The sequence below is a fragment of the Gigantopelta aegis genome, chromosome 9, assembly GCF_016097555.1.
Source record: "Gigantopelta aegis isolate Gae_Host chromosome 9, Gae_host_genome, whole genome shotgun sequence".
In the NCBI taxonomy this organism is placed as follows: domain Eukaryota; kingdom Metazoa; phylum Mollusca; class Gastropoda; order Neomphalida; family Peltospiridae; genus Gigantopelta; species Gigantopelta aegis.
In genome coordinates this window covers 39,090,119-39,115,275 of record NC_054707.1, presented here as the reverse complement: position 1 = coordinate 39,115,275, position 25,157 = coordinate 39,090,119, and the positions used below count along the sequence as shown (strand labels likewise).

General features: G+C 35.0%; 1 protein-coding gene across 2 annotated transcripts in view; it reads right to left on the bottom strand.

Moving 5' to 3' along the window:
• Positions 1–325: 325 nt before the first annotated feature.
• The window catches only part of LOC121382033 (ephrin-B2-like), a 352,171-nt gene continuing 327,339 nt past the window's right edge, over positions 326–25,157 (bottom strand). For both annotated transcript variants that reach the window (XM_041511501.1, XM_041511500.1), the window contains exons 2-6: positions 12,076–12,199; positions 9,330–9,510; positions 8,479–8,592; positions 7,221–7,370; positions 326–6,642 (exon numbers count right to left, since the gene is read on the bottom strand). In XM_041511501.1, coding sequence (XP_041367435.1) covers positions 6,455–6,642; positions 7,221–7,370; positions 8,479–8,592; positions 9,330–9,510; positions 12,076–12,199 — 757 coding nt within the window. In that variant the 3' untranslated portion in view covers positions 326–6,454. The remainder of the gene's footprint in view (positions 6,643–7,220; positions 7,371–8,478; positions 8,593–9,329; positions 9,511–12,075; positions 12,200–25,157) is intronic.

The window sequence follows — 25,157 nt, the reverse complement described above, 5'->3', positions numbered from 1 at the left end:
TATTGTACTTATCAGCAATTAGTATTTTTAAAAATCTAATGAACCAAGAATATCTTAGAAAAACAAGAAATGTTAAAACTTTATTTTTAAACAGTAGCTATGACAACAAACATCTTAACATCTGGATTAGAGCCCCAAATGTGTAACACTGCAATACTATAGAACATAATTGCATTTAAATGGCCTCAGTGGTGCAGTGGTTAAGCCATCGGACTACCGGCTGGTAGGTACAGGGTTCGCAGCCCGGTACCGGCTCCAACCCAGAGCGAATTCTTAAGGGCTCAATGGTTAGGTGTAAGGCCACTACACCCTCTTCTCTCTCACTAACCAACTAACAACTAATCCACTGTCCTGGACAGACAGCCCAGATAGCCATGGCGTGTGTGCCCAGGACAGCGTGCTTGAACCTTAATTGGATATAAGCACGAAAATAAGTTGAAATGAAAATGTAGAGTGACTTCAACTATTGCATGATATGACTATCTTACTGCAAGCTATCTTTGAACTTGTGATATGTAAAATCAAAATGACTTGTTATCTATTAGATTCTACCTAGTGAATTAATTAATCACCTTATAACCTCCATGTTGTTCAGGGGTTTTTTTCATTATTAAACATAATTAATACACAGTAATTCATAGGTGTAAATTTTTGTTTAAAAATAAGAAGTACATTTTCATATTTTAGAATACTGTATATTATACAGAATGACATCTTATTGCATGAAGACCAAAAACTGGAAAAACCACCCACAAACTGAAACCACAAATGTGTCTCTTTAGCAAATGTTCCTTCTATAAAAGAAAACAATAAGACTATAACAGTTAAAACTTGTCACAATGAAAACAAACAAAAACATCTACCCACACCCGTCCCCAATATGAAGTTTATGACAAAGATAGGCACACTAATATGCAAAAGAAATGTATCATTTTTAGGCAATATATTAATAACTTTATTCAAATGAATTGTTAGCACCGAGTTACGGTTTTACCACACTGAAACGCCATCATTTATGATACTGAAGTTAAAACATCATAGGCCTGGGCTCATATATTCTAAACTATGATGTCACAATGACATGTGCTGTAGTGATGTCACAATGACATGTGCTGTAGTGATGTCACAATGACATGTGCTGTAGTGATGTCACAATGACATGTGCTGTAGTGATGTCATAGCCGACAATGGTTTTATGATTTCATAGTGATAAAATAGCTTCGAAAATCCTTAGCCTGGTTCATACAGGTACACAGATGGGTGATAGCCTGGGAACAATGAGTGTTTTTAACTAATGCTCCACACAGAAAGTAGTTTTGGTGAAAATTTTGACATGGAACCATTTCTCTCAATCTGGACTAACGAGACAATAGATGTGAAGAGATATATTATTATCAATGTTCGACTAAATGTAAAAAAAGCTGTGGGATGTTGACCCTGTTTGGGGGTGGGGGGTTGGGGGGGTGGGGGTGGATGGATAGGATAATAGTAGGTGTAATTCATGTGGTAGCAGTTGATTTTCACTCATACTAAACCCATTAACATATGTATGTTTTAACCAACTGCACTTAACAGATGGAAATGATATGGTGTCTGTCTAATTATGAAATCGGCTTCAAATGAATAACTCTAATATAAAAACAGTTTTCATAAAAATGGTTTTACATTTCTTATGCACATCAGTATACACGTACTTCACAATACAGTGATGTGCAATACATTCAGGGATTCTAAGGTCAGATGTATGTACTAAGGTGGGTACCAAAACATTTGTCTTGTTAGTATATACCCAAAACTATATGACAGTGCAACATTTTCATCAATACTCTATGTACAGAATATACATAACAGATCAACAATTTACATAATATTAATGTTGCCATGACAACATGTGTCCACTGCATTTCTGTCACTCTGCTCTCTGCTATTTTCTCTCTCTCTCTCACTCTCACTCTCACTCTCACTCACTCACTCACTCTCACTCTCACTCTCACTCTCACTCTCACTCTCACTCTCACTCTCACTCTCACTCACTCTCACTCACTCACTCACTCTCACTCTCATTATACACACCCAAACTTAATTTCACTACCATGATATGTTACTTCATTTCGGGAGTAATATAGACAAGATCGTGTAAATTCCAGATTTGTTAGATTGCAGTGTGTCACTGCCACAGCCACACGCTATCATTCAGCCAATCACAACACTGCAGTGTGTCACTGCCACACCCACACACTGTCATTCAGCCAATCACAACATCGCAGTGTGTCACTGCCACACTCACACACTATCATTCAGCCAATCACATTGTCTGCTTAAATACGTATTAGAGTGAATACATTTCACTTGGACACAATAATTTACAGTGCGCATTAACTATTAACAACATGAAAGTTTTTTCCAAACCAGGGCATTTTTCACCAGTGGTGGGGGAGGTGGTGACGTGGGGAGAATGGGGGGGGGGGGGGGGGGTGTGTGTACCAAAACAACACACTAACACAATAACACTTCATTCTTAATAATTCATGGGAGAATGTTCTCTTAAAAGAACAGGCAGGCAGTGACTTCATTGGAATGTTGTAAAAAAAAAATCCTGCAGATTTAATTGTTTTCTTTATTTAGATAATTATACACATATATGGAGATCAGTTTAATTTTTAAAAACAACAAAATTTTATTTCATTTACATCAATCAAAAATAGGATTAAAAAAATTAAAAAACTTTTTTAATAATAAACTATTCTGCAAGACTTCATGTTTATGCAGTTGAAAATTATTCAGCCACATTTAAAACTTTAAATTACACGGCAATGGCAATTAATGACTTCATTGTACTAATATATAATTTTGCATAGTTCATTACCCAGCTTTTACATGGAAGTTTTTTTAATAGTATTTTTTTTTTACAATTTTTAACAAATAGACTTCATATGTCTGGTACTACATTGTACATGTAAAACTACCTTTGCAGAATATTGGGTTATTCCACTGGTGAAACTGTACCCCAGAACATTAATCAAAAACACAAACAAAAACACAAAACTTGAATTATAAACTAAACATATAGCACCCAGTGGACATTGCATTAAACATCATTAAGTCAACATGACAACTACACGTAGCAGTTGTCATTTGTTCTTGTTTTTCCATTGTTTAAGTTCTTTTAATATGAAAACTACCATAACAAGCTTCTTTTTTTTTCTTCTTTTTTTCTTTTTACAATGTGTCAATGGGTTATACTTATAGTCCTTCCCACATGGAATGCCTTTCTCTTACTATGGTATTTACCACAAATTATTTCTGAGCCGATTTGTTTTCTAAATTGCATACATAAATGGTGTATTTTTGTTAATTCCAGAACACTTTTACTTTTCTTGTTACGTCAAAACAAACTGGAATTATTTACCAAAAAAACCCAATGTTCATGGAGGCTGGGAAGGAGTAAAAAAATACTTTCATTTTTGCTTTCAGACAAAAATAATTATATTACATATATTTATAGTATACGGTACTTTATATCTAGATATATTTTTTCGGCTAATTGTTATATTACAAGAAAGTTGTGCTTAAAAATACTTAAGATGAGTTGGTATAAATCTGAGGCTCACTTTTTCATTATTGAAGTTTTTTCAATAAGTGAATTTCCACTTTTATACTGTAACAAGCCACACATACAAACTGCTTCAACATTCAAAATATCGTATATTATATATCAGATTCATAAAACTAAAACAGATTACAGAAGTGTTAATAAATAGCAGATACAAGTAGAACATACAGCAATGTAACAAGAAATCAAGCATATTTAAATGAAGCAGTTTATAAATCTGTTTTTTTTCTCTCAGTATGATGGGTCACCTGTTGACCTGCCCCATCAGGGACATATTCTGAAAAAGGGAGATAACTCACAAGGGAGATAACTCACAAATGATTAAAATCAGTTTTTATATTTATATCTTGAAGGCATGAGTACTTGCACAACAGTGTTTATGAATGTCATGAAATATGTATCAAGAACTCTAGATTTTTAATTTAAAAATGTATGTTCACAAAATTAATGTTCAACACATTAATAAATGCAACCAAAAATAGTGGAATCATGATCCTACATGTACATTATATTTAGTATGATAAAAGTAGATCTGCATCACTGATATCATTACTGTAAGTTACAAAACCAAAAGAAACATATAGCAAAAACCCCACAAAAACCCCCATTAGGTTTTCATGACTAAATTGAAGTTATCTCCCTTGTTCTAAATGTCTTGTCCATTTCATTGACTGAAATTTTTCATAATTTATTATTTAGACTAAAATATTAAGACTAAAATATGGTCTTCATCTGTATATAACTAATACCAGTAAGAAAATCATTCATTGATCAAACAAGATTTTTTGTTTCATTATGCATCCATCTTCTAGGAATATATATTGTTTTGCAAAGATACTTGTATTAATTATTATGTTATTTGTTTGAATTGCTTTAATTGGAAAAGTAATGAAAACCTGTTTGAATTTCACAAGTATTTTAAGTAAATGAGTCCATTATTTGTGTGTACATTTACAAAACCATTTTATCATTATATATTCATTATATAAATTAACTATCAACTTTGCAAAGGGATATATGGTATTTGAAAAGCAAAATATGGACATAAAAATGTAAAACCAAACAGATTCTCTTCCACCTTACTAAATGACATTAGGCCCCAAAAACAAATACAATGTATGTGTGTTTCTGGTTTCCCGACCTACCCTAATTTTATGTAGCGACCCTGACATTTTTTAAATCATGATCCCTGATTTTTTGCATTCAGCAAACTAAATTTAGAACTCCTCAGCCAATTACAGTTTCTCAATTTGATTGGATTTTTAAAAATATGAAAATTTAAAAACCCAGTTTCTAACAACCTACCCCATTTTTTTTCAAGGATGAAACCTGAAACACACATTATTTTTTAGGCCTAGCTAGAGTAGCACTTCAGTCCTGGCACTGTCACCAGTAATTAAATTAAAATTAACAATAATTAACCCTTTCTTTTCTAACTTCCATCTTTAGGATGGCGGTCTTGTTTACTTTTACATTGTCAAAAATAGTTTAAGTGGTTAAAATGACATGAAGTCTGGTGAAGTAGTAACCATGTAACAAATAAATTCAAGCAAAATTACTAAAGCTGAAAAATAGTTTAGCTTACATTTTAATAAATACATATAATTAACAGTTCAAAATCAGAAACAAATGCACAAAGACTTGAGAAAATGGCATTTAGTTGTTTCCATAGTTACTGAAACCACCATCTCTCCACCAGGTGCAAACCCCGTAACAATCAAACTCGCATTTGATTTGAATCACAGATATAAAAGTAATTTCATTGGTTAAGACAAATATATATATGTATTTATATATGTATATATAAAGCACAATGATTGGTCAGACATCTTATGTACACAGTATTAAATCACAATTATTATTGAATTAGTATCATTGGCAAGTAATGCACCTGGCACTCGGAGCTCTTTTGTGTGGAAGGGAGAGAAGATTCTTCTTCACGTGAACAAACTATCACACAGACATGAATAAATATGCACATGTATATGACTTCATTTATAGAAATCCAGGTTGGAACCAGTCTAACTTGAACACTAGAATGGAATGATCTACGAATTCCTTTCTCTCTCTTTGTCTTTTTATTCTCTTACTCTTGTCTTCACGTCATCCTTCTCTCATTCTATGTTCAAGGCATTTTCTGGTGTTCTCCATGCCTCAGCTGATAACACGAATCAGATCATCATCATCATCATCACAATGTTTTATAATCACCAGCATATTCCAGTTGCACACACACACACAAGTCCTGATTTCAGTCTGTAAGCCATTTTCTGATTGGCTAAACTATCGAGAACTAGTGTCGTAGCCATTTTCTGACTGGCTCATTATCCAGAATTGGTGTGATATCCATTTTCTCATTGGTTAACTATCAAGAATTTGTGTGATAGCCATTTTCCGATTGGTTAATTAGTGTGGTAGTTAGACATATTTCTGTAAATCATTGTTCTGTGTTTTCCTATTGTTTTGTTTTTTATAATTATCTGTTAGTATGCAAATCATCTTCTCACTTGTAATTTTTTTTATCTCACCAACTGAATGTTTATTTACTTGCTCTTTACACAATATATAACAAGTCATCTGATTGGACAGTTACCTGCCACTAACCAATCAGTGTTTTCAACAGCAATTTGGTGCACACCACCTACTTTGGAGTTCCATGAACTTTTGAGCAGCACACAAGATGGCAAACAATATATATCGTATATATATAATTAAATTTTTGTGTTTTTTAAATGTCTCACATTCAACCCACACAACAGATCTTATGCATCAACATCACATGATGCTCACACTGGATTGGTCAAAATGTCTGGGTCACGTGACGTGACATCATAACATGTACTACCGATGAAACTGCCATAGTGTCACTGCTAGAGTCAATAAAATTAAACTAAAGCTTGTTACAGCAGTCTGTTGACTTGCACTGTCACTGATTAAGCCAACATTTTTCTGTCCAGTTACATCAATAACATTCTCATCTGGTATCGAATCACCATTTCCTGGAACTCTGTTTTTAACTGTTGGTGCTTCTGGAAATAAAATAAAACATAAACGTATATATTAAAATCAGAAATATCTCAAAATGCATTTTTCTTACAATTAAGATCAGGGCCATTTTGGTACTTTTATACTTTTTATATGGTATTTTATTAGTGAATGGTATTGCCAAAATATTCTTATTGCAATACAGGAACCTGACTTGTGATACGTACTACAATATATTGCGAAGACCGATTATCAGTTATTGTAATTTTCAAAGTGCTCCGATTCGTTCTGAACAAGTGAAGCTATTGTTTCTTCTCTTAAACCAGATTTTTTTTTAAAAGCAATTTTTGTTTTTAATATGTGTGCACTAACACACGTACAAAATATACAAGCACAATATACCGGTACACTAGAAAAATATCGCGATATAATTTCAAAATTTATATTGTGGCATACCAGTTATACCACACATCTCTATATTCTACTATCCATATAACCTATATGCACTGTACCAAATTTTGTAGAATCTATAAAAAAAGTAATTTTATTTATTTTAAGTAATATTATTTTAATTTTAACATTACAGGATCATGAGACATAAACACTGCCATGGTCAGCTTACGTGTAATACTTGTTGTTCTGTGCGTGGCGATTTTTCTTGGTGTGGTTGGTGGATCTGGGGCTGATGTGGTTGTTGTCGTGGGGGTGGTGGCTGTTTCTTTCTTCCGCGTCGGTGGTTTAATATTGGAACCTGGCGTCTTGAATGGCTTTGCTGAAAAAAGAAAAACAAAATTAATTCTATAGAAGATTTCTTGTATCATAAATAAAGCCAGATCACATGTTGGTGGACATTTTGATGTAACAATGGTCATGTTATCATGTTTAATATCTCATTAATGGTTACAAAATTTATCAAGTACACCACTATGACTAATCTGAAAGGTCATGACATGTGCTATCCTGTTTGTGGGACAAATATATATTAAAGATCCCTTGATACCTTGCAGCAGGGTAACCGGCCTCGGTGGTGTCGTGGTTAGGCCATCGGTCTACAGGCTGGTAGGTACTGGGTTCGGATCCGAGTCGAGGCATGGGATTTTTAATCCAGATACTGACTCCAAACCCTGAGTGAGTGCTCTGCAAGGCTCAATGGGTAGGTGTAAACCACTTGCACCGACCAGTGAACCATAACTGGTTCAACAAAGGCCATGGTTTGTGCTATCCTGCCTGTGGGAAGCGCAAATAAAAGATCCCTTGCTGCTAATCGGAAAGAGTAGCCCATGTAGTGGCAACAGCCAGTTTCCTCTCAAAATTTGTGTGGTCCTTAACCATATGTCTGACGCCATATAACCATAAATAAAATGTGTTCGTTAAATAAAACATTTCTTTCTGCAACAGGGTTGACCATGATAACATATTTCAACCATTATCAGATATAAACACAAAAATAAGATTGTAACAGATATGTATACCAAAATTTAAATAAATTTGTTGACTGCATCACAAAGGATAAAATGGGATAAAATGGATGGATGGATGTATAATTGGATGGATGTATAATTGGATGGATAACTGGAAAGATGGATAACTTGATAGATGGATGGATGAACAGATGGACAAACAGATGGATGGATGGATGGGTGTATAATTGGATTGATGGGTGTATAATGGATAACTGGATGGATGGATGGATGGATGGATGAGTAGGTCAGTGTATGGATTGATGGATTGTGTGTGATTGGAATAATCAATGTATAGATTGATGGGTGTGTTGGTTGGATAGATGGATGGATGAATGGATCCCACCTGAGTATACTCGGGGTTTTCATCATTGAAATGTAGTATGAAGAAATGTACAGTTTAACATATAAGTTACTCACCAGTTGTAACCACAGGAAGTGCAGGGAATATGTTCAGTTGCATTTTCATATTCTTCTCCAGACAGGCACCATGAAATTGATTATTTATTTCATGCTTAGCACCTCCAGATGTTGCTATGGAACGAAACAGAAAAGAAATTAAACTTTAAAACTTGTTTTAAATATATTAACTTAAAAAATTAAATTTTGTTTTGTGTTAGATATTACTGAATTCTGTACTTTATTTTGCTTCATACACCAGTTATCTCCCTTTAATCAGTAATTTATAATCTCATAATTAATACATGTACAACAAATGATAAAAAAAGTTTAATGAAATTTATTCAGGTATTAATCAGCTCATAATTATAATCTAAATTTTGTTTTTAATTGGAAATGTCCTAGATGTCATAACTTTAAATAAAATAAAATGAAAGGCACAGAACTGAAATAAACTCTACTAAAAATGTTATTCTTTTAACAATGAAATCAAACAAACTCAACTCTACTGAAATTATTGTTATAAATTGTACATTAAAGTAGCAGACCCTAGTTTAAACTGTAAAGATGCACTAGAGTGAAACAAGAGTCTATGACGTTGTAATGAGAAAAAATCCCTCTAAAAATAAACCAGAGCTCCTCTCCACAACCGTTACTTCTCAGACGCATGTGTGTTTTTAGAATTTAAAAAAAAAAAAAGCATTTCGTTGCAATACAAACACCAGGATGACCATAAACACTTTGGATGTACAGAAATGGATATTCTAACCAACATAATAAAAGTAATGTCCGATTTTCAATTATCAAAATTGGCTTGAAAACTAGGGTCTGTTTCTTTATAAATTAAATAAAAATGCGACAATTGTACTCACTTAAGAAATAGTAGCTGTGTCCCGATACGAAGTCTGGATTGCTGGGATTTCCGTTGAAGGAGTACACGTATATTGTGGCATAGTACGGAGCTGGCCCAGCTGGGTTGGAACAGTTGAGAATGAAGAACGCTCTCGATGTGTTGTTTATGAAACACTGGTTGAACTCATCAGCCCGTTTTACCTGCAACATTAACAAGACAGTTATTATTGACATGGTAACAAGTAGCAGGATGGATCAATGGTTAGAGTGCTCACATATGGGAGGTTAGCTTGCAAATAGCTTGCATTGCTTGTACTACCTTGTAACAAGCTTGTAACTACCATGTGACAACTTAGCTGCAAGCAAGAATTTTTGTTTTGGAAGACCCTTAGGACTGATTCGTCATCATCCGTTGACCCCTTGTATTATATATATATATATATTTTTTTTTCATCTATCACTCTAGGAATGGTATCTTATTGATACTGATATATGAAAAGGATTCTTTTAATTAACCTAAACAAATACATATAGTAGGTAAAAAAAAAAAAAAGTATGGGCCTTAAACACAATTACTGTTGTGTCTGTTCTGTTCCCCTGCCTCCATCCCTCGCCCATCCACCCCTGTTACATTAGATGTACAAATGTTCTCATATGTTAAGATTCATTTTGGAAACTTGCGGATGTTATTTGTGGTTAAATCATCATCATTTTATTTGCCTTGGTCAAAACCTTTCACCTGACCAAAAATTAAAGGAGTTCCTAAAATAAACATTTCCCCAGACCTTATTGTTTTCAGATCCTATCAAATCACGATCTGTATTGGTTCCATGTACAAACACACCACCAATTGTTGATATCAGTACAAATAGCTAAAACTATTATCAAGCCACCAATAGCATGTACACATGGTCTTTCTTTTGCACAAACTGTTCGATTTACGACCTTTATGAGAACAGCTCCAACCTTTGACAATCCTCTGATGCGGTTTGCCACTCAGATGAGCAGTGACCATAAACAGTACTCACACATGTATAATGGCCATTCAGTCCTGGTACCAGTCCAATGGCCTTGGTAGTTAATCCCCCACAGGTTTATAACCACACAGCATATGAGAGAGAGAGAGAGAGAGAGAGAGAGAGAGAGAGAGAGAGAGAGAGAGAGAGAGAGAGAGAGAGAGAGAGGGGAGAGAGGGGGGGATAGAGGGGGAGAGACAGAGAGAGGGAGAAAGAAAGAAAGAGAGGGAGAGAGAGAGAGGGAGGGAGAGAGAGGGGGGAGGGAGGGAGAGAGAGAGAGAGAGGTTAGTGAGGATAGGGTTATAGGTTGCATAGTACCAAAGAAGAGAGTTCCGTGTCAAAGTTTGAGGTGCACCGTCAAATATTTGCGGAGTAAAAACAGCTGTGGGTGTGATTGGTAGTAATATGTGACATTGATTATTTGTACAAATACTATTATCCATTGACAATAAATAAATACTTTTATTTGTTATACAATTGTTATGCAGTATATACCAGAGGTTGAAACTAATGTGGGGTACCCCCAAAAATGGAACTGCAATTTTCAGCAAAACTGATGGTTGCTATTAAAAACATTAATTAAATCTCTTAAATGGTATGTGACCCCCCATTTTCTTGCAGGTAGATTAAATGTGAGGTGCCACACTTTTTATTGCTGTACTTCCTGGGTGTGTTGATACGCTGCTTATATCAGTTTTATTAGTAAATGTTAGCATTATCGGCAATAGGAATTGAGTTATTAGAACCTGTAACCACATAGTATGCAAGAGAGGTTAGCATCGAAGTATAGTCAGTTTTATAAGTCTATCTAACAGCAGCAAATAACAAAATCATCATTTAAAAAGTTTGTTTTGTTTAACGACACCACTAGAGCACATTGATTTATCTACTGGATGTCAAACATTTGGTAATTGTGATATACAATCTTAGAGATGAAACCCGCTAAATTTTTCCATTAGTAGCAAGGGATCCTTTATATGCACCATCCCAGAGACAGGATAGTGCATACCACAGCCTTTGATATACCAGTCGTAGTGCACTAACTGGAATGAGAAATAGCCCAGTGGGCCCACAGACAGGGATCAATCCCAGACCGACTGCACATCAAGCAGGTGCTCTACCAGTGGGCTACATCCTGTCCATATTATCATTGAAGTTCAAACATAGCATCTCATTCATTATGCTTTTGATGTGAGCAATTGCTCACCTTGTGAAGTGCTGAAATTGCTCATTTATTGTATTAAAATTACTGTCCATGGTTCTGCCTAGAAATTTACATAGTATTCTTAATAATGAATATCTTTATTTTTAAAAAAAGAAGTGTAATTCAGGACTATTGCTAACACTGCATTATAAGTGATGGTTGGCAGCACGATTGACATCTACAGTGATGCTTGGAACTTTAAATGAGCTATTCAGGCCGGACCAAGACCTGTGCTTATAAAACTTTTAGAGTCCAGACTCAATCGCTAATGACGTTACACACATACAGTTTGTACAGCGTTGTCGTGACATCAGTGTCTCAGACTCTATTAGAGTCTCGAGTCTAGACTCTAACAGTTTTATAAGCAGCAGGGCCCCGTTCCATGAAGAGATCTTTGCCCTAAGATCAACTTAAGTGCATAGGGTAGTTATGCACCTAAGGTAATCTTAGGGCTAAGATCGCTTTGTGGAACGGGGCCCAGGCCAGCACTGACAACAGTTGGCAGAATCCTGGGTTTAAATTAAAAATGATAAAAGTAATGCTTACCATGTATATAACATAATACTCCCAGGTGTCGGAGCTGGATGAGGGCGAGTACCAGGGACAGTAGATGTCGATCCGGTCGCGCATGTTCACATTGAGGATGTGGTCGTTGTTACTCGTGTGAAACCTGCAAAACACAACACAGCAACACATTAGCTGTTATATCTGGATGGAGATCTTTGTAAAGTTTGTGAATAAATAAATATGTGACAACACTTTGTTAAATGTAGATTATCTGCTAAATATTGACTGCAAGACTTTTTAATTCACTAAGGAATATTCCCTTCTTATACTGATCAGTGAGAGATACATGGACAGAAATTCCAAGCAGTGAATTTGCATACCTAGGAAAGCGTGCTTTAACCACACATCAGTGGGTATTAGTTTTAGGGAGAATGCACATTTTAAGTGATGATGTTGATGCTCTTGATTTCAAATGTGTATCATACTGAGAAAATGTACATAAAATATCAACATTCTTTGAAATCTAATGCACTATTTCATATCACAAATATAATAACATATATAAAAAGTGTATCCCATCAGATTTGGAAAATTCAGAACTTTTAGCTACCTAACTGGGACCAAGGACCTCATGTTTGGTATTGTCATTACTGTAGTCTATAAATAGCTGTAAAATAATGTTGCTTTAACTACAAAAACAGACAGCGTCTCATCAATTCTCAATCATCACATGTACCTCCAAGAAGCAACATTTCTGCACACAGGAAAAAATACAACAAATTCTTGAGAACAGTCTGTCGACTTTTAGTCAACAGCCATGGATGATCGTTCTGTATTTAGGATGTTTGAAGCGATTAAAAACAGCTTGGAATGGGAAGACAAACATCCAATATTAACTTGCCAAACATTGCAGGCCTGCCTACAGAAGTGAACATTGTTCGACAATCACTCCATTTATCACTAGAGTTCACTGGTTTCGCTGTCCATCTTTGATTAAATGATCATCTAAATGATGTAAAAAGACACCCAAAACTGAAAAAACACCAACAACTTGAAAACCAAATGATAGTAAATGTAGTTGTGAAAAAAATGCACTGTAAATACTGAATAAAAAACCCAAAAAATAGTTCCTAGAGGAAAATAATCTTAAGAGTGCTCCAAATAAATGGAGGAAAATAAGCACAGTTGAGAGCTCCAAATAAATGATGGAAAACACAAAAAGTATAATAGCCATAGTTTTGGCTAGCCTTGTAGTTTTAATACAAAATCACATTATTAGACATTTACTTCATTTGTCTGTTGATTGATTTTTCTAATGAATGATCAGGGACAAAATGTTTTCAGCCATAATTAATACACTGAACAACTGACATTTTTGTGTTGCCTGACAAACCATAAGGGCAAGGACATAAAAAATGTTTTATCAACCCATAAGGATAGCAGGGCTTTTTCGCTAATTGGACCATACCTCCTTTTATTTCTTTTTGTCAGCCAGGAAAACAATAAAATGTTTTACTGTGTATTCTGTTTATCTAAAGACACTTCAATATGCCAGACACTTCACATCTGCTGATTAATGTCTGTGCTGTTCAGACACTTGGAAAATTTCAGCCGCTTTTATATATACAGACAAATCAATGGACTGCACATGTGCGCTTATACTGTTTTAAAGACCATGGTATGCTCATATGGACACCTTTGTTAGAAGCCACCTAATGAATTACAGAAAGCAGAAATGTTTGATTCCTCAATACATTTTTAACCTATATGGTTATTACAACATTTATTCTAGATAGAGAAGAAACCTACTATTGTCATACAGGCTGCTCTTACGATAAAAGGGTATAAAAACATGAAACATTTTTAAAGGGGCCACCTTACTGTATACCAAGCCAAGAATTTTTTTAATCATGCAACAAATTGTCTTAAAGGGGCAATTTTTAATAAAAAATACATGTACTTTATGTAGCTGGGTCCCATTCCACGAAGCGATCTTAGCTCTAAGATCACCTTAAATGCAAAATGCCACCTTATGCATTTAAGGTGATCTTAAGGTTAAGATTGCTTCGTGGAACTGGGCCTGGTTAACACTAAGGTTTGACTGTAATCAATAAAGGCACATAAAGAAATAGAAGGGTCCCATGGCAAAATTCACTCATGGTCCTTCCCCTTGAAGCGTTCACATCCTCCATGCCAAAAACTATAACAAGTATATGTTAAGGACTCTATATCAGAAGCCCTTATTTTGTCACCAACACCCCCTAGTTTTATACAACGGTGTATCAAATTAATTATAAACCAAAAACAAAGCTGTTGTATGAGATGTATTGTTCGTGCCAGAGATTGCCACAAGGAGGACGATATCATGTGTATTTCGGTCAGTGGTATTTCATGTAAAGCTGTTAATTTCACCTGTCACCTTTACACAGAGATGTCCAAATCCTGATGAAGTGATGACAGTTTGGCCTCAAGGCAAGGAAGCAATGTCTTCTGCTACTACACAGTGTTATAGTGAAAGCAAGAGAAAGTCTCTACCAATGGGAAGTGCGGACCATGATTTGACAAACACTTCACGTACATTGTTATAAATGTGGTGACTCAGTCAATTTTTAAAGGCACTGCCCCTAGTTATTCAGTGTAAAATATTTCTCTTTATTACAGATTTGTTATTCTTAAAATACCCATTACCCACAACCTTTTCCTTAAATTAACTCTTATGGGAAATCAAAAGTGTTTCTGGTCATCCTGACATTTAATTGTACATAAAAGCTTGAATTGCATTTTATGTGAAAATTTACCATGAAAACAAAAGTTTCTATTTAACCATGTCCAATTTACATGCACAAAAATACTGTTGGTTTTCGATCGCTGGATTTTTTGTTGTTTTGTGGTGATGGTGGTAAATATTTTAAGCAAAGCCACATTTTAAAATTGTCAGTTTGTATTATAAGACACAATGACAAAACATGTCTTGTAAATCTAAAGTACTGTTATTTTACATCTGGATTTGGGCACATGAATTTTTGAATTTTAATTTACTTATCTATTCTATACATGTGTATATATCAATACATGAATACACTGTTTCTATTTATATACCCACCTAAATATTTATAGATTTTGCTATATATATACATACATATAACATCATCTTATATTACGGTTTTTAAAATAACTGCACCCAACTATAGCTATCCCTCACAACTAAACACGGAGTGGTGTGATATTATACCAGCCTGCATCTTGGTTGGTCTTATTTAACCATGTTTGGCCGTACAAGGCCATGGGCATGGAAAGTAAGTTATGCCTGTCTGTGATGTGTCCATTACCCAAGCTTACCATGTACCTATCTAGTTAGCAAACAGAGAAGTAGATTATTAGATTAGATTATCTAATTAGCAGACCGCTGTACACCGCCAGACCTGGCCTGCAGATGGCCTCTTGGTCCTTCTCGTTTATCTTGTATCAAACCTCACTGGGAACACTGCCCGATCAATAGCCATCACAACTACAAATAACCTGCTCAGACTAAGCCTTGCATGATGGTATCAACTAAAATATTGTTTTTGAGCCATTTTTTATAAAAGGTATTTATCTTTTAAGCACATGTAAGTTTCTTAAACAGCCATGTACCAGGATATGTAATAATTTATTATAAATGCAGATGTCAACCTGCATTGACATGTGCATTGTATCAACTAAAATATTGTTTTTGAGCCATTTTGTTAAAAGGTACTGTATTTATCCTTTATATTAAGCACATATAAGTTTCCTAAACAGACATGTATATCTAATAATATTATGAACTAAAATATTGTTTTTGAGTCAAATGTACAAAAGTTACTTATCCTGTAAGCATGTGTAAGTTTCCTAAAAAAAACCCGCACAAATATCTAATAATTAATGATAAATGTAGTTGTTTAACTAGAGGCGTCCAGTACATTGTCCTTATTTAAGAATTAAAAAACTAATCTAAAATAAACACACAATGATAATTTTACATAAATTCGGCCACTTGGGTTGTGATGGAAGGCATTTTATCAGCATGCAACTATTTAGATGTGACAGACTTGTCTGTCACCATGTTTTTACATACACTCATACACTGTTATACTAAAAACAGTGGAGCAAGCATCTAGCATTTTGATTGTTATCATAATGGCAAATTGATACTTCTTCTTTTTTTTCTTTTTTTATATATGACCTTAATTAGCGACTGCATCTAAGAAATAATGAAGAATGGCATTTAAGATGAAGAAGACCAAGCTTGGATCATCTATTCCAAATGGTTACCTAATAAAAACGTACTCAAAACCGCAGTGATCAGATCAGAATAACGTTTCTCGTGTGCAGCAAGTCTGCGAAGCTAGGCTATACAACATCTATCAATACACTGGGTCTCCCAGAGGATTCCCATTTTAATCAAGCATTTAACTCCATATCAGTTTATACCACCTCTCACCAGTCTAAAACTACTGTCAGGACATGGTCTCCTGGGACTCGTTGTTGGCAAGCTATTACAGTGTGTGATGCTCCAACATTAACAAGAGAATCAAGAGCATCGTTTATCTCATCTGTGTTAGCAGTCTTACATCAGAGTTTGGTCTTAGGTGGGCTGGAAATCCACCTTATCCAGCCAACAGTGATACACAATGTAACACAGATGCTGTAAGTTTGACAAAATAATCCCCCTGCAAGAGTAGATGGGGAATTCCAGTGGCAGCATGCGATCTCATGAATGGATAATACACGTGGAACAAACTGCAATCAAGATTCCCCACAGTGTAACTTGATAGAAAGAGAATTAAAGGATAATGACTTTCCATGCAGAACTTTTATCAAGCATAACGTTTGTAAAACTGCAGTGGAAGAGAGAGAAAAAAAGAAAAGAGGGAGGGAGGGAGAGAGAGAGGAAGGGAGGGGGTAGGTGGAAGAGAGAAGCAACATTTGTAAAAATGCAGTGGGGAGAGAGAGAGAGAGAGAGAGAGAGAGAGAGAGAGAGAGAGAGAGAGAAAAAAAGCACTTAATTGTAATTCAGTGGGGAGAGAGAGAGAAAGAGAGATAAAAGATAGAGAGGGGAGTGGAAGTAAGAGACAGAGACAAAAACAGAAAGACTGTGAGAGAGACATACAGACATACACAGACAAAGAGAGACATACGGGCAGAGAAGAAATTATATTAAACTTTAACATTAAATTCACCAATTGCAGAAAACCCCACCTAATTAAACATACTTTATCTGCATACATAATACAAAAATAGCTGCTCTTAGTTTGAACTGTGTTGTAGAGAGCCGGTATAAATATTCATGCTGGCCATACTCAATAATTAACTGTGCTGTGAGACCCATGAAGGTCTGTCAAAAGTTGACGGAATCTTGCAGTATTAAACCATGTAGCAAACGGCAATTCCAAGCACCGTTCTGCCAAATGGTTAACTCCAGTTGTGAGGTTAATAACAGAAGCTAAAATCAATTACGATGACTTTGTTTAACAATCAGTTTTAATACTTTGATAAAAGGCACACATTTTGTATTCACCATCAGGTCATTCTGCTAAACAAATCCCATTGATTAATTCAATAACTCGTAAAAATTTAAGTTTCTTTTGGGAGGACGGAAGAGGGGATACGGTTGCATGTTGGCTTCTTTCTTTTTTTAATTCTTAAGAGTTGGCTTTTGTTTATTTGTTTCCTTTATTTCTGGTGGAGTTTAGAGTTTTGAAAAGTGAAATTTCGTTGCTGATCTCCAGATTGGTAATAATGTTAGATATACTTGCACGATTAAAAATACTGCATGCTACCATTTAACAATTTAAAGTTTAATAACTTTGTTTGATTCTTACACTAACAAATAATATTTTTTAAAAATCAGACTCAATACAGTTACAGTGTAGTATTCATCAAATACTGGCATGGAATTACACAATAAAGCTTTATAAAATAAATATTTATTTTAAAAAACTACAATAATACATACATTTCTGACTCTTAACTAATTACAATTTTTCCACGAAATTACTTCAGGTTTGAAGGACAGATTAATATTTTGCTTTATGTCCCCCTGTTTTTTGCTGTGTTCCGTTTCTGACATATTGTCAATTTTGCTCAATATCACTGGACTAAGTGACAGGAAACGGGAGGCTGTGTAAATCCAGACAGGGTTTGTGGTTAGGAGAGATGATTGGCCGGCTGAGACGACTTCAAAGAGTATGCGGAATCACTGGAAACAGCATTTTACACTATAGTTATCAAAGAAATCTAAACAGCAAAACCATTTTCTGTGGCGGGACGTAACCCAGTGGTAAAGTACTCGCCTGATGAATGGTTGATTTAGGATCGACCCCCATCAGTGGCCCACTGGGCTACATGTATTTCTCGTTCCAGCCAGTGCACCACGACTGGTATACCAAAGGCTCTGGTATGTGCTATCCTGTAGTGGGTTTCCTATCTAAGACTATATGGCAGAATTACCAAATGCTTGACATCAACTTAATCAATGAAAAATAAATCAATGTGCTCAAGTGGTGTTGTTAAACAAAACAAACTGTAACTTTAAACTTCAAACTTTTTTATCTAATCAAAATCATATCTCTGCACATGGCAGTCAAAAGGGAAATTTGGCAAACTATTGACTGCCTCCATAAATCTCTATTAGGTGTCTCTCTACAGGAAGACTGCCACTCTCCAGGAGAAAACCAATACCAGTAATGATTTGTTACATTGCTAATAAGCTACCTGCACACTGGATTTAACAGGTTTATTATTACATGGTTTACCAGGAATGTTTTAATGTAATCCATTTTTAGCTATGAACTACATTATAGTAGATATGATGGCTATATTATATTACTGACCATTTTTCAAAGCATTGGAACATTAAAAAAATTAGCTGAAAGAGGGGTTCATTTATACACCCCTCAAATCTCCTCTGGTGACTCATCAGCATTTATATTGAAAATAAACCACTCAAAAGCAAAACAGTATCTCAAGTATTTTTGCTTCATTTTTTAAATGGAAGAGCAACTGACTGTCCAGATATCCCAACCCCCATCACTACCGTAGATCTTTCTGTTTATGCAAAGTAAACTTTAAAAAATCATATTTTAAAATAAACCTTTTAATAATTGATTAACTCATACATAAACTCATACTCATAACTCATACATAAACTCATACTCATAACTCATACTTATATATACAAGCATATATGCTATGCTGTAAATGTTGCATTAATTCCGTGTCATAAGTACATGTATACACACTGCTTAGTGCAGTGTTCATTTCTGCACGGAGATACAATCACAATTTCTTAAACACAGCACTTCCTGAACTCGTTCCAGTTCAAATCTCTCCTGCATCTTAAAAGGTTTTCAGTTTATCTTTCACAGCTCTGAGGAGCATGCAAGCCGCAAATCAGGAAAACATTAACAAACAGTTAATGGCCGAGACAGATGTCAAAATGCTTACATTATACGGGAATTTATGAACGATTTATGTAAATGATTATAACAAAACATTTTTTAAGTGCTGGAAAACACCACCACCATCATCACCATAGTTGTATTCCACAGACATATAGTGACTGAAAATATTGTCACCGATCATTTCCTTGTTTAGATGGAGCAGGATATATATATACATATATATATTATATATATATATATATATATATATATATATATATATATATATATATATATATAGCTTTATGGTATAGAGCTTGTGTGCAAGGAATAATGAGTCACAGGTTTGACACCTACCACCCACCCTTGAGGGATTCAAACGAGTGCTCTACCACTGAGCTATGTCTCATGCCCAAAGACCAAGAAAAGCACTGGGATAATATATGTAAAAAAGTCTTTTTAATTTAATGACACCACTAGAGCACATTGATTTATTAATCATCGCTATTGGATGTCAAACATTTGGTAATTTTTATATATAGTCTTAGAGAGGAAACCTGCTATATTTTTCCGTTAGTAGCAAAGAATATTTTATATTCACCATCCCATTGATGGGATAGCACATACCATGGCCGTTGATGTACCAGTTGTGGTGCACTGGCTGGAGTGAGAAATAGCCCACACACGGGGATCGATCCCAGACCGACCTTGCATCAATCGAACACTTTACCACTGGACTACGTCCTGCCCTCTAATATATTTAAAAGAAAATTAGCCGCTAACTGGAAGGAACACTTTATGTGGCTGAAGTGGGTTTCTTTTAGTATGCATACTAATTATTTCAATTACTATATGTCAGTGAGACATCCAACAGACACTGATCAAACATTTAATGCTGAATTGTTTTTTGTTTAATTATTTTTTTTTTTTTTTTTTTTAAACAATAGATTTTCAGTCTCCCCTAGTTTTATTACACATGGACCTACAGTACAAAACAATGTTAATATACATTTAATTTAACTCACAGTAATATGCAATTCTCCAAGCCGGAGTAAAAACATTATCTAATAAAGACTTTGCAAACAAATTTCATTTGAGCCCAGAGAAAAAGGCACTGTCATTTTGCCAGTGTTCAATACTTGTCTGTAAAACAATTTCCACAGACATACATCTTTCTTTATTTGATCATTTCATGGCTGCCCTGACAGAAATCCCCACTCTCGCAGGAGCCAACAGCGTGATAAGACCAATATTCCTCGGTAATCCCCTTTCTGCATGGAACCAGTTAATTTGAAGACAATGATATATTTCTTTGTAATCTCGTGGCGTGCTTAGTGCAAAGTTCCCTGTTAGCAACAAATCGCCCTGCGACCTTTCGCTGTTTTCTACAACATGTAATAAAAGTATCAAACCTCTAGGCAATAGAAGACCATAGTTTAAATTACTCTCCTGTGTTTTTTTTCTCTCATACTCTTTGCATTTCCTAATGACATGTGGAGCTTAGCCAGCGGCTCTAAGACTCAGAAGGACGTTTTTCCTGAGTAAATTGTTTTCAGATCGACCTATCACCAAAACACGTCTGAACAGGCAAATGTGTTAACAAAAGTAGTACATGTCATTGTTAATTATATTTAGGAAACATCTTGTTAGTTTATAATGACCATGTCAATGATAGAAATAAGCAGAAATTTTCACTAGTTCACCAGATAAATTTATCTAGAAATCTACTTGTCCACCAATCCTTTCACTTGTCCAAATAAGTTGTAAGCAGAAATTTTCACTAGCTCACCAGACAAATATATCTAGAAATCTACTTGTCCACCAATCCTTTCACTTGTCCAAATAAGTTTGTTAGTTTTATTCAAGTGCAAGGACATTAGTTTTGATTGCTCAAAATGAAACTGCATTGAACATTTTCACTTGTCCCCTGGACAACCATTGAGGCGCATTTTGCTCTCATTGGACGTGCACTTGACCACTGGGCTACATCCTGCCTCTTTTAAAGGTAAATACACTTCAGTAGCAATACTATATGTGTAGACAAGTTTTATTTATAACTCATAATTATTCATTAATATCATTTTAGTTTGACCTTGCAATAAAACTGCAAAGTTAATATACCATTGTTACGTTTGGGTTGTGGGGTTTTCCCCCACCACGGTCTGCAAATGTATTGAATTTTTTTTACCCATCTGGGCACCAAAGTAGAATTATACATCCTACATGTAGTTTGGTGCAGGGCTCTAAATGACTGAATCAAGACCTTATTAATTCAGTATGGCATGGCGAAGTACACGCGAAAATCACCAACCTGCAAATCTCTGTTATTAAACCTGACAGAGGGGGCCAATGAATCCTCGGGGCGTTTGATGAGAAATTTATTGAAAAATGTATTTTATGTGGTCATCACCACTTCGCTATGGCAACACTTTCAGATATTAAGGAATTATTTGTTTGATGATTTTTTCTTTTTTTTTTACTTCAAAGAATTTTATGGAACTCTCTTAAACAGAAGAAGAACACCACAGGGTTTCATATAATGTAATAAAAAATAAAAAACCCAGAAGGTTAGTTTTCATAATGCTTCCAGTAACTGAACTTAAATTATTGGCATTTTTCAGTAATTGCAGTCACATACATGAAAATTACTGACTGGGTCATTTTCATACTCATTAAGAATAAAAAGCAACAGGCAAAGGTCAGAGTAGAACATTTCATTATTTTGTTTTTATATCAGCTATTATTATACACATGTATTCTTCCATATTTAAAAAAAAAAAAAATTAAATGGCGTCAACAATGGTGACCCCAATAAAGTGCTCCCATGCAGTGCTGGTCAAAACAAAAGTATTAACACCACACGAAAGAAGCAAGAGCGGATTAACTAGCTGCATCATCACACTCTATGACACAAACTTAAATAACCTATATAAACAAACCATCGGACATGAAGCTGGTAGGTACTGGGTTCGCCTCCTGGTAACAGCTCCTATCCAGAGTGAGTTTAACGACTCAACGGGTAGGTGTAAGGCCACTACACAGACTTCTCTCTCACTAACCACTAACCCTCTGTCCTGGACACAGTCTAGATAGCTGAGGTATGTACCCAGGACAGCATGCTTGAACCTTTTATTGGATATCAGCATGAAAATAACTACAAATGAATGAATGAATGAATGAATTAATTAATGAAATCCCTGACTTGGCCAGAACTCTATTTGGTAAAGTCAGATGTTGTGTCCGCGACAGGCATACATGAACAGTTCTCTGATGGAAGCATAACAATGCCTACCCACACCCAGTATAACTATTAGACATAAACATTAATTGGCTAGCTGTGCACATGCATGCACATGCTAAACGTTTGACTGATCTCTAACAGAATGCCAGTGTTTCACCCTATAATGTTCATCAGCCCTCTTGAAAGCCAATCAAGAAGATTATCGGACTACTAACACAAGTTATCTCCCACAACTGCTCTTCTGTGAAAGGAAAACACATAGATCACGGACAACCTGGCAAAAGATACCTTGCAGCCTGGTGAACTGGCCGTCCGTGCATGCTCACACCTTTGATCTCTTAAGTGTATAACCGAGCAACAAGACAATAAATTAATGCAGAATTCTTTTAACATTTAGCACTGTTAACCTTGGCAGAAGCAACATTGCAGGCAATATGTAAAACTTATGGATCACATGCTTTAAAATAAAGAATGGCATTAAATACTTAAGAGTTTTCATCACTTTAAGTGTACATAAACATACAAAAGAAAGAAAAAATTAATGCAGAATTATTTTAACATTTTAGCACTGTAGTACATGTATATCTAGGCATTACATATTTTCTAGTTGGGGAAAAGTCCTTTACTTTTATAGTATTTGAATTTATATATCCAATTAAAGTTAAATTAAAGTTTGTTTCGTTTAACAACACCACTAGATCACATTGATTTATTAATCTTCAGTTATTGAATGTCAAACATTTGGTAATTTTTATCATATATCCAATTAAGGTTCAAGTATACTGCCCTGGAAACACAGCCTGGACTTCCTTTCCTGGACATAAAAAAAAAGACCCCTCCCCCTCCCCCCCAATTTTTTTTTAATACATCTTCAATTAAGACCAGTCTTAACTACCTAATTTTTGTCATAACAATACATTAATGAAAAACCCATTAACATTTTAAAAATGTTATTCTTTTTGGTACTAGCATTATTCAATGTATTAAAAAAATTAAAAACACCCCAGATTTTGGTATGCATGCCTTGAAATAAGAAAGGCGTCAAATTCCTTCAGCAAACAGCGACTCATTTATGTGAAAACAATTCCAAGGGTCACGAAGATCCCCGTAGACAACAAATCTGCAGCTCCAGTGCCAAGACTCTGAACAAGAAATAAGAAAACAAACAGCGCCACTCTGTGTACAAACACAACATGCCAGTGGTAACCTTATTAAGAGATTTAGCTCTCTTCTCTCGGCTTTAAGCCTGCTTATTGGATTGGGCCATCTGTGTGTCTTTTGCTATTACATAAAGACTTATACAAGACTCCCTTTGCTCATCATGTTTTTTCTCTTACACAATGTTTACTTGATACAGCATTCCATTTGAACACATCATGAGCTTTTGTTCTTCCTTTTTATCTTTTTTTCTTGTCTGCATATCCTGAGTAGCGAGCCCAGACTACTGAGTTTTATTCCCAGGACAGTGTTGTTTGAACTCTAATTGGAGGCAGGATTTATCTCAGTTGGTATAACTCTCGCTTGAGGTGCTCGAGTCGAGGGATCAAACCTCCTCGGTGGACAGTTTATATGATTGGCTTTTCCCCCATCCCAACCAGTGTCCCACAATTGGTATATCAAAGGTTTGGTATTTTCTGTCCTGGCTGTGGTATTTGCTGTTCTGTCTGTGGAAAAGTGCATACATAAAAGACACCTTGCTGCTATAATGGAGAAATGCAGCAGGTTTCCTCAAAAATTATATGTCAGAATTAGCAAATGTTTAACCTCCAATAGCCAAAGATTAATAGATTAATGTGCTCTAGTGGTGTCGTTAAACAAAACAAACTTTAATTTCGAACCCTAACTGGACATGAAAATTTTAGATCAATGGTCAAGATAAAAGCTAAAATAACCTAAATAAAGCTGAAAACTTTATACCATAGTCAAATAAAAGTAATTTTTCAGCAATTCATATGAAATTCTGTTTATTTTGTGAAAAATATTTTATGCAAACAAACTAAAATCGGATTTAAAAAAAATAAAAAATAAAAAAATAAAAATAACACCACCTGAAGAAACATATCCCTGCTAGTACAGAAACATATCCCTGCTAGTATGGTAGTTTAAAAACTGAACTCCAGGTCATTTCAACCAAATGAAGCTTAAAAATCATCACCTTAAGGCTATCAAATCATTTTCTTTTTTCCAAGACAAATCAACATGACACTGGCCAATCACAACAAACTGGTCAGTTATTTTAGAAAGCAACATAAACACAAATCCCTGAAGCAAAATACAAAATGGTAAACTTATCCTTCAAAGGCAATCACCAGAAAATGTCCAGTTAATAATTTCTGTGGCACATCTGGTTCAAAACAAACACCCATGACCTGATATCAGAAGGTCATACGTCAGTATAACATCCAACCATCTGAAATCTTCATAAATTAAAAACAAAACTACACAAATATTACTTTATGATCACAACATAGATTATC